The sequence below is a fragment of the Leptonychotes weddellii genome, chromosome 5, assembly GCF_054177405.1.
Source record: "Leptonychotes weddellii isolate Sample4059 chromosome 5, ASM5417740v2, whole genome shotgun sequence".
Classification (NCBI taxonomy): domain Eukaryota; kingdom Metazoa; phylum Chordata; class Mammalia; order Carnivora; family Phocidae; genus Leptonychotes; species Leptonychotes weddellii.
The window spans coordinates 119,377,991-119,392,980 of record NC_138373.1 but is presented as its reverse complement, the minus strand read 5'-3'; the positions used below and the strand labels follow the sequence as shown (position 1 = coordinate 119,392,980).

The 14,990-nt window shown below is 35.3% G+C and overlaps 1 protein-coding gene across 1 annotated transcript in view; it reads right to left on the bottom strand.

Moving 5' to 3' along the window:
• The window catches only part of TRHDE (thyrotropin releasing hormone degrading enzyme), a 349,173-nt gene that overhangs the window by 81,880 nt on the left and 252,303 nt on the right, over positions 1-14,990 (bottom strand). The window contains exons 8-10 of the mRNA XM_006728228.3: positions 8,607-8,672; positions 7,786-7,973; positions 2,584-2,672 (exon numbers count right to left, since the gene is read on the bottom strand). Coding sequence (XP_006728291.1) covers positions 2,584-2,672; positions 7,786-7,973; positions 8,607-8,672 — 343 coding nt within the window. The remainder of the gene's footprint in view (positions 1-2,583; positions 2,673-7,785; positions 7,974-8,606; positions 8,673-14,990) is intronic.

The following is a 14,990-nucleotide window of genomic DNA, read 5'->3' as shown; positions in this document are numbered from 1 at the left end:
ATCTATGTGACTGATAATGAAAAATTATAAAAACATTGATCTTATTGTTGTAACTAAAAGGTGGACTTTTAAAATACAATGTTGATTAGAATTGACCAGAATATTTTCTTAATGTTTTTATGGAAAAAACATTATTGATATTATTATTGATATTAGTTAACTATATTTTTTATTTTGATTGATTTATTTACTTTTAAAGAGAGGGGTAGGGGGAGAAGGAGAGAATCTCTACCAGACTCTCTGCTGAGTGCAGTGCCCAGTGCGGGGCTTGATCTCAAGACCCTGAGATCATGACCTGAGCTGAAACTAAGAGTTGGACGCTTAACCGACTGAGCCACCCAGGTGTCCCTAGTTAACTGTATTTTGAAATAAGAGAGAGAGAGAGGTAATAACACATGAAAGGAGACAAGAGTTAACAATCTTTTCTTTCCCCCTAGTCTGTGCCTTGTGTCAGTTTTTTATTTGTCATCATAATGAAGGGATTTAAGACAAAACTAAAGCCAGAATGAGACTGAACAGGGAAAACAGAACGGTTGTCTTTCTTTTAGGTCCCTCTTGGCAGCTTCTTCCAGATTTACATATTTATAAAGTTTTCAAGAAATATTTACTTGGTATGGGCATTCTCCACAAAAGCTTCAACACTTCTATCGGGACAATGTTCCATCAACCAGAAGGCTCTGCTGTGATTTAATGGAAACTGACACACCGTAGGTGGCACAACTCAATTATCAGAGTCAATGTAAATATCATCTCCCAGAGTCATGCACTGCACACACTATGTAGTGAGCATGACATTTGTATTAATATAGGTGACATTTTAGGCAAATGTATGCTTTGAAATACCGTGTTGTTATTATTCCTGATTAATAATGAGAGACTACAAATGGAAACAACCTCTCAAATACACCTGTGGTTATTGGTCAAGAAAAGCTGTGACACTATTCTGCGTACTCTACGTGAAACAAGAGGATACCCTGAATAATAGCAGACAAATAACTAAGGAGATAGAGGAAATGGACATGGGGAAAACATTGACAAAGTATCAGACTTGCCCTGGATCCACTCTCTAAAAGTGACGTTTTGGCCTGATCCTGACTTTTAATCAGTATCTTTGCACCCTTGTAATTGTCCCATTTCCATTGTAGCCCCCAATGAGAAATGTTTTACTTGGTTTCTGAAGATTGTTCTATTTCATGTTCCTAGCAATCCCATGGAGGATCTAATAGTTAGATCATTAGGTTAATGACTCACTGTTTTCACTCATCATTTCATAACAAATTATGTAGATAAACAAAACAACTACACAAAAGTAAAAGAGCAGTAAAAAAAACCAAATAATACAGTAAGTGAATTAAGAATCATATAAATGCTAACTCTAAGAAATGAAAAGAATAGATTATAATAAGCAATTTTAAAAGGAGAAACACCAATAAATTTTAAAATAAGCATTTCAATTCATCACTACATTACTTATGAATCTTTGATACACAATGTATATAAATAAAAGCACATATTTTCATAATATGTGATTATGTGTTAAAAATACAACAACATGAAAATTTGAATAAAAATTCAACTGAAAATACAAGCATTTATATTTCTGGTATGCAGATTAGATTTTGCTATAAGAACTTTTTCTTGTATATATGTATTTTGAGCACTTATATCTCCCTTATAATAGCAAGACTGAGGGGCAGATACAATGTTTATTTTGTTATTTACTAATTTTAGCTCACTTATTGCAAAAAACAGATTGCAGCTGCTCATAGTGGTTATGAAATAAGATAACATCAATTAACAGAACGCAAGAAAGGAGTAGAAAAAACGTGGACATACTTGACCATCTAAATCTAAATAAAATATTACATAAAAGATGATTAATTGGCTTTTTTTCCAGTTCAATAGAAAACAAAAATTAAAGAGACCTGTTTCACATCTAGCATGAAGGATTTAGATTGGATTCAAGAAATAGCTTTCTGACAGTGAACTGAAATAGGTCGCTATCTTATTTGAAGATATTTAGAAACAAAATAGAATCTCATCTTTTTCTGCTCCTTGAGAGTTGACCCTAGTTTAGGTGATGTTTTGATGACCTATCAAGTCCCCTCCCTTCTGTCCCTATAATTATCTAATTTTATGGAGAATATCGCCTTGTCCATTCTTTAAAGAGCCAGTCTGGCAAAAAACAAGATAGCAGGAAAATGGAATTGAAAATGTGGCCTGTGTTTCATTATTTGGCATACTGTTTTACTGGGAGTTATGATTATAATTTAATTACATTTGGGATTATAAAATGATACAGTTTAAAACAGCTAAAATTAGTACTACAGATGCCTTGTTTTAAATGTTCTCTTTACCATCAATGACACAAATAAACTTAAAAATTATATAGGCAGACTAAAATTAGATTATGTACAAACTATACTATATTATACTTAATTTTGTAGAAGGGATTATCACTCTTTTATATTCTCTTTCTAATTTGTCTTTATTCACATTTTTACAACAGCTGAAACCAGAGGTTAAGTTGCTAAACAATTATCTGAAACCAAATAGTTCCTGAGGGGAGCATATATATTTTACCTGATTTGTTAGTCACCCAAATAATTGCTTCTGAAGACACATGGCTTCTATTTCCCACCACAATAGTTAATGGAATCTGCCAGAGGTAACTGCAAAGTAAAATAGAAGCTTTAAGAATAAAAATGGTTATAACAAATAAACAACATTTGCTATGCACCTTCTGCATGATTTCTATTATTCTCTTTAGGGGAAATAAAAAAATTCCCGTCACAAAAGTAAGGAATAAGTCAAGAAGATGAATTCACTTCTTCAATGCCACTAAGCAGACTTAGCCTGTAAGAGTTTTAATTTCAATACAAAAGGGGGACTTTCAACAAAACAATATTTCTTGCAAAAAAAAAAAAAGATTTGCATTTTACATTACAGAATAAAAAGTAGCTAAAATCAATAAATCAGAGCCACACCATATATTGATTAAGTCTCAAAATAACTCCTTTCTACTTGTTTCTATGTTAAATTAATACACATTTCAGTGGCTTCATGCATTTACATTTCAACATTATCCTTATTTTTTCACATAACTATCCTAATAAGTAGTATTATCACATTTTACAGATAGGTTAATACAGCACACCTAAAGTTACTCAGCAAAGCAGGAATGAAAGGTGAAACTAATCAGATGCCCCTAAAATCCAGATCAATACAAAGAATAGTGTCGAACACACTTAATGCTCTATTTTCTGAAATGAAATTTCCACAATGATGTGTGAAATCATCAACCAATGTTCAGGGATCAGTCATTAGTATCAGCTATTAAAAGAAGCATTTTCTAGAATTTGACTTTTTACAGGGTAAAAATGGAAGCCTATACTTGTACTTGAAGTAGTATCAATTTAATCTCAAATGACTAGCGAGAGATAATCTGGATGGTCTTACAATAAATTCAGTGACTACATTTTGTTTCTTTCCCTGAAGTACAGCCAGATTATGTTGACCTATCATTGCACCATTAACAGCAGGGTAGCCAACAACATTTAGTATGTAAAAAATATTTTTTATTTTATGGAAGAGACACTGTTTGAGCTCTGTAATTGGGAAAGTAAACAGAGAATTGAGAATTTTTCAGGAAACGTATCCGGGATTATATAATTACAAACATAATGAATATGTTTTGGGGGGCATGGGAAGAGAGGGCATCTCCTCTAAATCTGTTACATGGAATTTGATTATTTTATCACTTCATTTCTCATTCACAAGAAACACAAATCAGTAATAGTAACAAATCTAAGTGGAAGAGTAGAAGAAATTAATAATTTTACACTAGTGGCCATCTACAATATGTAAAGTTAAAATAATATGTATTAATCAGCGAAATATTTTTGAGTGCCAACTATGTAGAGACACTAAGCTATACCACAGTGGAATCCACACAGTTGGTCAGGGAATCAATAACCTATAGTAACCAAATGTATTGTTTTTAAAGTAGAAGTAAATGAACATAACCCACTTAAGCTCTTTATCAAAGACCTCCAAGCTCTTAACATAATACTAAGAATATGGCAAATATTTAATAATGGTATTACTGTGAGGAAGACAAAGAGAATTGATATATATTTCTTTAACAGCTCTTCTCTAAAAATAACGACTCTTCTTTGATTAATTGAAAAAATTAGTTAAGAGACAATAATGCTTGACTATGCATCTGACTCTCAAATTATTATCTATGAGTTCATATTTGTAAACCTAAGATCTTGGAGAAGCCTAGAAATGGAAGGCATTCCAGAAATTGCTGTTGAATTGGATCAAACAGGATTAGACCAAAGTAAAATGAAAGGAACCAAATCAGTCTATGGGCAAGACAGAGATTAACCTTATGAACTTGACTTTCTGGTACATATCTTCCACACTGAGTTGGGTCAACTAAATTGTGAAGTCAAATAAGTATCCGTTAAAGGGCAAGAAATATACAAAATTGATGATGTTTAAAAATCCTCAAGGATAAATGTGTCTTTTTAAAGCATGATCATAAAACGTGAAATATTACTTGCCCCTAATATAAATAAGTACACTTTTGCATTTATTTAAACTGTATTCTTCTAAATAGTGGAACTAGAAATGATGATAACATTTCTATGGTATGCTTCAATATTTGAGTTTTAGCAAAAGTCTCTACAGTACAAGAAAAAGAGATTCATATGGATACCTGCATGTTGTTTACAGTCAATGCCACATCCCTATGGGAAACTTCCTACATGGCAGACACTGAATCACACAGCTGTTCAGATGCAAAAGAGTTAACTATAAGGTACTGGGGGGATACAAACACTCGGGCATTTTGTAAAACTTTTGAAATAGTCTTCTGGGTATTTTTCCCAAGAATGTTTTTGTTCTCTCTGCATCTGTGTGTGTGTCTATGTCTGCACGATTGTGTATGCACACAACTAAAATGTATATATTGTCACAAAAACAAAATAAAAATGACAAATTCATTTCTGAATTGCTATACTATTGATCCTAGATGTTATTTTTCATAACTTTCCAAACAACACATATTTGATCTTTTCCTAAATTTCATTTCAAAAATCAAAGAAAGCACGTTGCTTTATGGTTACAACTTAAAAGGGTGGAAGACACTAAACACTGCTGAGTGAAGCATGGTGTGTTATAAAGAAAATCTCAGACTGCGGTGGGTTATGTTTGAAAAAAAGATTAGGAAAAAGAATTTGTGAATTAGATTGTGTTCCAGCTACCTAAGTTTAATTTTAGTCATCTCACTTTAAGCAGAAAAAAAAACAAAAACAAGCACAAAATGCATTTCAATAGACCTTTAAGATATTTTTTCTGTAATATTCCCTGGGGTTATCTCTTTCTCCATAGTTCATGTTTTTATAATAAAGCAATGTTTATCCTGATAATCATGTTAAGGTAGAAAATAATAGGTACTTATTTTAGCTTGAGTGAAAATTCTTTTTTGTAAAATGGTACCCATATCAGTGAAACATTAATGTAGATACCATGAACTCTACAGAAGTTGCTGTCATCAGGATGATAGCAAAAGGAAAATATGACTGTGGAGATAAATACAATTGTCTGTAGAACAGGACTCTGAGAAACTCCGTAAGTGGATGAGGAGACATTGCTTAACATTGCAATGTATTAACTTGATAAAGAAAAAAAGCTAGACAAATTCAGAACTTCCAGAATACCTAAATTCTAGCAAATACCTTATTCACTTTTACATATCACCTAACTCTATGCAATTATTAGTTATATAACCATCTTTCTATAGAAAAATGTAATTACTATATGCATTAAAAATGTTCTGGGCATGTTGTAGTGATGTTCTAGTATCCTTTACAAAATTCAGGACAAAGAATTGATGATACTGGCTCAGAAAAGATCCACAATTCGTGGGATTTCTGGTATCGGTGGGCACTGTTTTACTGCATCAACAGCTTGTACTGTATAATAAAGACCTAGGAAGGCTACATACAAAGGACCGATAGAATTGGTATTGAAGCTCTGACCACAATGTTAGAGTGAATAAAATTGATCAATAAGATACAATTGAATACTAAATTTTTAACTGCAAGCTCTATTATTTCAAAATAGATAGAAAATAATTTTCGAGCTTAAAGGGACTCCATACATTATCTTACTCTTAATATTTTATATGCCAGGTTCTCAGGGTTCAACATTATCCATATGATTTTACAACTCTAGCAAAAGCAAAGCTCTATTCAAGTTACGTATGCTTATACAGCCTGGGAGAAATTCTGCCTTTAAAGAGTCAGACTCATAGCTGATACATCTGATGCGTGTTATAGGCTGACACTGTATTTTTGTTCAAAATTTGTTCTGTCATTTGCAGGTCCTTTATGTTTTTCTGCATCAGTGATGTTTGTGTCAAACTGATCATTCTCAAAGGCATGGCCTAAATCTCTCTAACTTTGCCACAGTCAAGTAGTTTTTATGTACTTCCTGGCAAGGCTGGAGTTGATGCCTAAGCAGGTTTAGCCCTGGGCCAGAGGGTGGAGAATCAGAGGCAGCATTTGGCAACTGTGCGGAACCCGGGCTGGGTAATACAGAAGCGTTGACAGACAAGAGTCAGATCATGACAGTGCGGCAGGGTAAGACTACATTCCATTGGTTGAAACAGTTGACTTGCAGGGGCGGTTTGTCCAAAGCCAATGTATCTATTGACCAGGAGATTTAAGACAATGCTTTCTAAAGGACATTCCAAATTCAGTCATCGTTAAACATTCAGGAATTTCTCAGTCACTTCTACCTATAGCCCATCTGGGAGCTAGCCTACTTGGGAACGATTTCCATCCCTCTTAGAGATTAAACCAAAAACAATTCATGCTTCACACCTCCTAGATATTGGTGGACGATAAAGTCAGAGTCCTAATATGCCAATGTAATGGGAGATAGCATGACCAACCTAATCCAAACACTTCATTTTATTTATTAATTTTAAATTCCATCCCTTCTGTCCCCTCCCTCTCCAATCTTTTCTTAGGGCACCTTTTAAAAAATGAAATGAACTGATTTAAACTGCATTATCTTTCTTTGGCTCAGCCTTTAATAAGACACCATACAGTAAGAAAACATGAAGTAGAAAAGAAACACTATATGTTGTTTTCAGTAATTAAATAAGAGTTTCAAAAGAAAGTTTAACAACAAATAAAAATACTATGTATGTTGTCTGTTCAGTGGTTTTACACACAGAAAATGAGGGAGGAGAACATATTTTGATGCTAAGTAGCATTGATACTTAGACCATTTAAAAATAGATCTACTTTGAGTTCCTTTGGCTCAGATACTAGTCTAGTAGTAGTTTTTGTTTGTTTTAATTAGTCTTTCTGGAGTGTAAGTTTCTATTCTCATCTATTTTATAAATCTCATTTTGCTCCATTCCATTTAATTGACTTCACTACATCTTAACTTTCTTGAATTTAATTCAACAAACATTCACAGGGAAAAGTAAAAAAAAATCACATAATTTTCTAAATCACCATGATAATTTAAACTCTGCTTAAACAAAATAACTTTGGTGTGCTGTCACTTTGATGGTTAAAATATCTGGAAATGGGAGTAAATGAGGAATCAAAATGAAAACACCATATGTAAATAAAAAAATGAAAACCATATTTCACTTACATTTTATAATTGTGCTAGCAATCTTTTTAAAATGTTAAAAATGCAAAGTGAAACCCAAGAAAAAAAGCAATTGTTTTTTCATGTAAAAGAGTGTTGTACCTGTTATTTTGAAGTTCAGGTGCTTTAGTTTTAGCACTGATGTCATAAATAAAGTGTTGTTGGGTAATTATTATTCTATTTTCTGCTGTTGAATTTCCCAAGATGGTGATAACAGGATAACCCATCTGGAGTGTCCACTGATCCATTACTTCTTGTATATTTACAAACTTTCCATTCCGTTTTAAAGCCTTTATAACCCAAATTGTATAAATTAGTTTTATAAACATGAATTATAAACATAATTAACGTTAAACCATTTTTACTTTTAACCTTTATGATTTACTTAAGGATGAAAACATGTAAAATCAGTGAAGCTACTATAACGTGTTAGTAAAATTAATCTCCTTGCCTTAAATTAAGCTTCATGCATATATAGAGAAACGAAAGCTTTATTAGCATTAAAGTTTTTACTTAATGGAAGATAAAAGAGAGTTGATTGTTAAAACAAGTACTTCTGGCACCATTAAGTATCCCCAGTATGTCCAGTACCAAATTTAAATATTTGTTATTCACCTATAGAAAAAATTATTTTAACATCAATATTTCTCTCATACATGAATATCTGACACAATATGAATGTTATATTTCAGAAGTATTGTCTTGTTTGAAAGTAGGCAAGGTACTTTTTACTACCATTTGTAGTTTAAGTAGTTTTAAACCCCATTACTTTTATAATATATCAAAAATAAAATGATAAAGCGATATGAGAAAATATAAAAAGTAAAAACATCTGTTAGTGTCAATAAAAGTTAAGAATGGTTTATAAACTCAATTCAAATATTCAAGAGGAGGTTTCGGTATTCGAGCTTCCTATACTTTACCTCTGATAGTGTATTCCAGAGATCATTTCTGGCTGCATTGCCATACTTATGAATGGTTAAATAATCCTACAAAGAATATAAAATTATAATTACAATTTGGAGGCTCAGCAATTTCCAACACACACACTTATTTCTCAATTCAATTAATTTCTATTTGTTAGAATTTCATTAATATGAAGACAAGGAGAAAGACGTGGAAAAAGATGAAGAATCTCATTTTAAAATATCCCAAAGAGCTTTAACGTAACATATTTCTTAACTCATCAAACAATGCTGGTCTTTTAAAAATTATTTTCATAACCATAATCACTCCTTATGGATTTCCAGGGTCAAAGACCTTCCTTTAATTTAACAAATCAACCTCAGGCAATTTTAAAGAAACTACCTCTGCAGTGAAACATTTAGGAGAAACTTCCCCATCAAGCCTTCCTGTTGAAGCGTTGAAAAAAATAAATTCTGTTTTATGGAAAAGAAAAAACAACAACAGAAACCCGACTGATATATGCTGATGTGAAGAGGAATTGCTTTGCTGAAAGAGTGATGACTGTCTGCACAAGCTGCCTGGTTCCCTAGTCTCTCTGCAAGGGACAGGCTGCCTAATACAAAAAAGGATACATACTTATTTCCATGAGCTTGAAACACATATTAATACTTAATTAATACTTAATAAGAAATAACACATATTAATACTTAATAAGAAAAAAATAAATCCTAAATTTATTTAATATTTTTGAGTGTAGGACTTCCCATTTCCCAGTTTCCACCATTAGTAGTTAAACCTACACACTTTCTATCTAACCTCATGCCTGCTCCCTTCTACAAAGCATGGTTTATGTCACTGTGGATATGTGATTTGGTTACAGCCAATTGGTGTTATTCCTTTTCTGAATCCAAAATGGAAAAACGAATAGAAAATAGTGTTTTATATTATAAAACAGAGGGTCTCCTGCATTTGAAATTCCATCATCTCTACATGTAGGTAGTAGACAAAATCCAAATTTACATCACAATACTGAAAATGAAAAAAATTGCTGACTCTTTTCAGTACTTTGTGTAGAGTAGAATACTTTGGGGATAATTAAACTTGGTGAAGAAATTTCTCTGAAATACAAATCGTAGCACCTGTGACAGATTCAGCTTTGTTGGCAATTCACAGCACAGCAAATGGCAAATGCCACCTAATCAGACTCTAAAGATGCAATTCCCAACACTAACTTAGCAACCACAAATTCATCATCGTCACTGGGGATTATGAATAACTTTATTGAAAAAAATACAACCCCAAATAACCAATCTGAATTCCACTTTTGGCTTTGAATATGCCATGTGAGTCATTTTCCATTAGAACTCGGGGACCAGGATTTAAATAAATTATTTCAGATTTAACTGTCAGCATTATCTTTCATGCTTTTTTAGCACCTAAATGAATAAATCTGGGAACAATAGGAATTATGAAACACAGATTTGAGTTTTATTTTAGTAATGTGATAAGACAAAAAGTATCAACAGTAGAACTATTTATTTATTGGGTTTGCCTTATGGATAGTGCTGCTAGGATAATCCCAAAGAGGAAACAAAGGAATACTCCATGGACTTTGAAAGGTCCGATACCCAACTACAGGATTCTCTTCACAGACAGATCATAAAAATCCAACTGTTCATGATATGAGTTGGCATTGGCCCGACATTGGTCATCAACTCAAGCTCTTGGTTCCCTCCCCAATTCAGAACAAAGTTCAAATTTACACTTCAAGCAGGCTGAAGTGGCAATTATCTGGCCTTAGGAAAGCAGCTCCAACTTGCTCACCTCGAAAGTCAGGGCAGAGAGCATCTTCTTGGATTCCCAGCAGTCCCAGTTTTCAGGTGTTACTGGAATTCTACATAAGTCAATTCTTGTTTTCCAAAAACAGAGAAAACCCCAAGTGTTTTCCTTAGTTATCTTAGCCTTCCTCTTGCATGAAAATAGTCATATTTTAAGTGAAGGAAATTGTGTTTTGTCCTTGTTGAATTACCAAGAAACTTACAGAATAGTCAATGTGGTTTTTCTGATAATCAATCATTTATTTATTCATTCATTCCACAAAATGTATGGTGTACTTTGCATGTGCCAGTAGCTTTCAGGTGCTGGGGGAACGGCGGGGGAGATTAGGTTACTGAGAACAAGGACAGACACTGAAATGGGATTTGTGGAGGACGGTTTCTGTGACTGAAACTCTAGAAGTCTTGGTAGAAAAACTACTTGACAAGATGAATTGAAACATTTGCTATGCAATTAAATAAGAAGATTTTAAGTTCCTTTCAAGCCTACAAGTCGATGAATATGAAAATGGCTGGAGTTATGAATCCGAAATGGAAATTTATGTTTATATGTATGTGTATGAAAGTCAATCAGCAGTGGATTTGACATTATGATATAAAGTAGAAGAATATTTTAATATTAACTATACAAAGAATTTCAGAAATAAAGGAGTTGTTGAAAAGAAAAAAAAGATGACCACTAGAATATTCTTAAGGAATGAAACCAACATTATAAACTGATTAAAAGTCAAAGGTCTATTTAGCAAAAATATATTCTCATCCATAAAGTACAAGAAACAGAGTCTGACTGCCTTTGTCCAAATCTGCACCCCAATACTTCCTAGCTACCTGATTTTGGCAAGTTGCTTAATTTCTTTGGGTATGAAAGTACCTGTTTCACAGAGTTATGTTAAGGAATAAGTGATTTAATATCTGTACAGTATTGGAAGAGTCAGGAGTGTCTAGTACACAGTAAGTATTCAGCAGACATCAGCTGCCATATCTTTTTAATCATTTCAGGCGACCAGTTGGAAACAGAGCGACAGAAGGAAAAGCATCACTGACAATAATAACCAAAGAACAGAACTCATGAAAACAATATCTGCCTCTGAGTTGCTTTATTTTATCTCGTTCAATCCCATGACATTTATGAGGTAGATATCACCATCATCATCATCTAATAAATCAGAATACGGGAACTCAGAGACGCCAGCCCACGTCCAAACTCTGTACCTGTGCACACAAGTCCTGACCCAAATCCAATGTCTGCTAGATGCCCCACAGACAACTAAGAGCCATGTTCGAAGCTGAAGCCACTGTCCTCCCCCACATCAGCTCCTTTTGGCAGTCCTTCCCCAGTGATGACCTTCCATCCATCTCAACCAAGCAGTCCCCTTGGGTGCCTCTCTTTCCCTTTCCACCACATTCAAGTAATGACCCACATCGTAAATCTTCCGTCCAGGTTCCCCTTTCCTTCCTCCTATTTGACAGCCCCTCGGGATGACTAGCATGGCCACTGCTTCTGCTCTGTCCCTTTCATGTCGTGTCTCTGCCGTGCAGCCAGAAGAGCTTTCATCAAATGCACACATGGATCCCTGCTGCATTCAGAAGCAGTGCGAACACTCTAAATGAATGCTCCTTCTGTACTTCTGTGATCCCGTCTCTTACTCTGTTGCCCCCTGCCTCCGCTTAGCCACTTCCTGCTCTCTGCAGATGCCTGTGCATCCTCTCTCCCTTTTCTAGTCCCCTGAACGAGCCCTTCTCCACATATGCTTTTCTCTCTTACCTACTTCAAGTCCATTCAATCTCCAGGAGTCAGGCTTGATACATTCTTCCCAGGAGTCCTTTCTTGGCCATTCCCACCCCTTCCTGAGTTACATACCCCTCTTATATTCTCATACGTTGCACCATATGAGAGCATCTATCACACTGTGTTACAACTGCTTGTTCATCAGCTTGACTGCCCACGTACTCTGTAAACTCCATGTGAGTAAAACCCCCGTTACCCCTGTTGGCCACTGTTGAGCCAGCATCTATGTGCTCAGCCCGGTACACAGCAAATGCCGAATGTATTTGTATGATTTTTGACTTGCCTTATTCAGTATGCCTTTCTGTTAACAACCAACAATCCTGTCAAGAGACGTTTCTCGTACCCATCAGATTCCTCCAAAATGTCGTATTTAAACACTAACATAGGACATAATTTATTATTTCAGTGCATATATGTCAGCTATATAACTTGCATCGATATGTGCAATTGCATATGATGTCATTGAAAGACCGAACTATTGGGTAGGAGACCATTTTTATTTTACTTTCTTTGCTAATAAGTGACATGATCCACAATTTTTCATGTACAAAAGCCAATGGGACTAATAAGTAAAAAGGAGAAAAGGAAAAAGTGAGCTGAGGAAGTAAAGCTCTATTATCTTTTTACATGTTTACATGGAATAATTATACTCTCCTAGTAATGAGCCCCTTAGCATGTTAAAACAGAGGACTAACTGCACAAAGGATGTATTCCTCAGGACATGAAAGGACAGTTTAATAAAATCCAAAGATATATAGACTGGTTTATTTGTGTTTAGCTGCAAATTATAAAAAATCCACCCTAGAATGCCCTTTATAATGACAAGATTTATTCTTTCCTGTTATAAGAAGGTAAGACAGCTGCAGCTCTTTTTCTCCAGAAATTGTTTGGCCTCACCTTTACTTGTGTTTTCCCTTCATGCTTGAGTCTGAGGCTGGATGGGACAAGCAATCCCAACCATCACATTCAGACAGGACATTGTGCAGAGGAAAGAGACAGAATTTCTTCCCAAGAATCTCTTTTTAAGAATCAGGAAAACTTCCTCTCAGTTCCTGCATCAAACTCTCTCTGTTTTCCATTTGTCAGGATTGTATCATGGGCTCCAGCCAAAATGCTGATGAAGTTCCAGGGGGTATAGTTTTGGGGACTGCACAAGGCAGGCCCAGTCCTGTGTTCCCTCCATTGACGTAAGAGAGTCAAGTCTGGGCCTCCGTGACACTGGCAAGTAGGAGGCCTTCTACTCGAAGGCTAGTCTGGGAAATACCAGGTAAATCCAGGCATTGATTTTTCTGACTATGTGACGAGAAGGTTGAAGCAGGGATTTGAAATATTGTTCCTTTCTAGTAAGAATAATTGTATATCAAAAAATGTGTAGTGGGCATTTGTCATTCTTTTGGCTTTCCAGCATTTAAATACCACGCTTATATGGGGGCAATAACTCACCATGGAATCCTGCAGAAAGGTGAGGGCTCTACCTCCCACTTGCAATGGAAGGCACAAAATACTAAATTCTACCTTCTCCTCTCCCCCCCTTCCCCCCTTTCTGGCAGCTAAAGCACGCACATGTACCCTGGCCTCAGATGAACAGATACTTCATCCCAGGACTGTGAATCCTGCCAGATCAATGCAAAGGAGCAGGAACAGTTGAAAGACTATCCCAGGCTCCAGAGATAGCCTCACTAATGGTAGCAGTTGAACCGGCCATTCCTGTGGCAGGACCTTGGCTAGGTTTCTTAATTTCTCAGTCCCCCTTAGTTCCTACTACCCATTTTGTAAGCCTGGTGCTCCAGCCTGCCCAATGCTTCCAAAGGTGGCTGTACATACACCCTTCCAGCAAATTCCTTTTTGCCTGATTTAGCCAGAGTTTGTTTCTATTGCTTTCGAGCCCAAACTGATTACTATAACACTAATGGGGGATTATAATAAAATAAACACAAACATCTTAAATTTTCTCAGTAACCTCAGAAAGAAAAATAGAAATTCTCTCACACAACTTATACAAAATGAAAAGCAAAGAACACCCAGTTTGTGAGACAGGAATCCATCAAAATCCTAGAGGAGAACATAGGCAGTAACCTCTTTGACATCAGCCACAGCAACTTCTTTCAAGATACATCTCCAAAGGCTAGTGAAACAAAAGCAAAAATGAACTTTTGGGACTTCATCAAGACAAAAAGCTTCTGCACAGCAAAGGAAACAGTCAACAAAACAAAGAGGCAACCCACAGAATGGGAGAAGATTTTTGCAAATGACACTACAGACAAAGCGCTGATTTCCAAGATCTATAAAGAACTTCTCAAACTCAACAACCAAAAAACAAATAATCAAGTCAAAAAATAGGCAGAAGACATGAACAGACACTTCTCAAAACAAGGAGAAAGGGAACCCTCTTACACTACTGGTGGGAATGCAAGCTGGTACAGCCACTTTGGAAAACAGTGTGGAGGTTCCTCAAAAAATTAAAAATAGAGCTACCCTATGACCCAGCAATTGCACTCCTGGGCATTTACCCTAAAGACACAGATGTAGTGAAAAGAAGGGCCATATGCACCCCAATGTTCATAGCAGCAATGTCTGCAATAGCCAAACTGTGGAAAGAGCCGAGATGCCCTTCATCAGATGAATGGATAAAGAAGATGTGGTCCATATACACAATGGAATATCACTCAGCCATCAGAAAGCATGAATACCCAACTTTTGCATCAACATGGATGGGACTGGAGGAGATTATGCTAAGTGAAATAAGTCAAGCAGAGAAAGTAACTTATCATATGGTT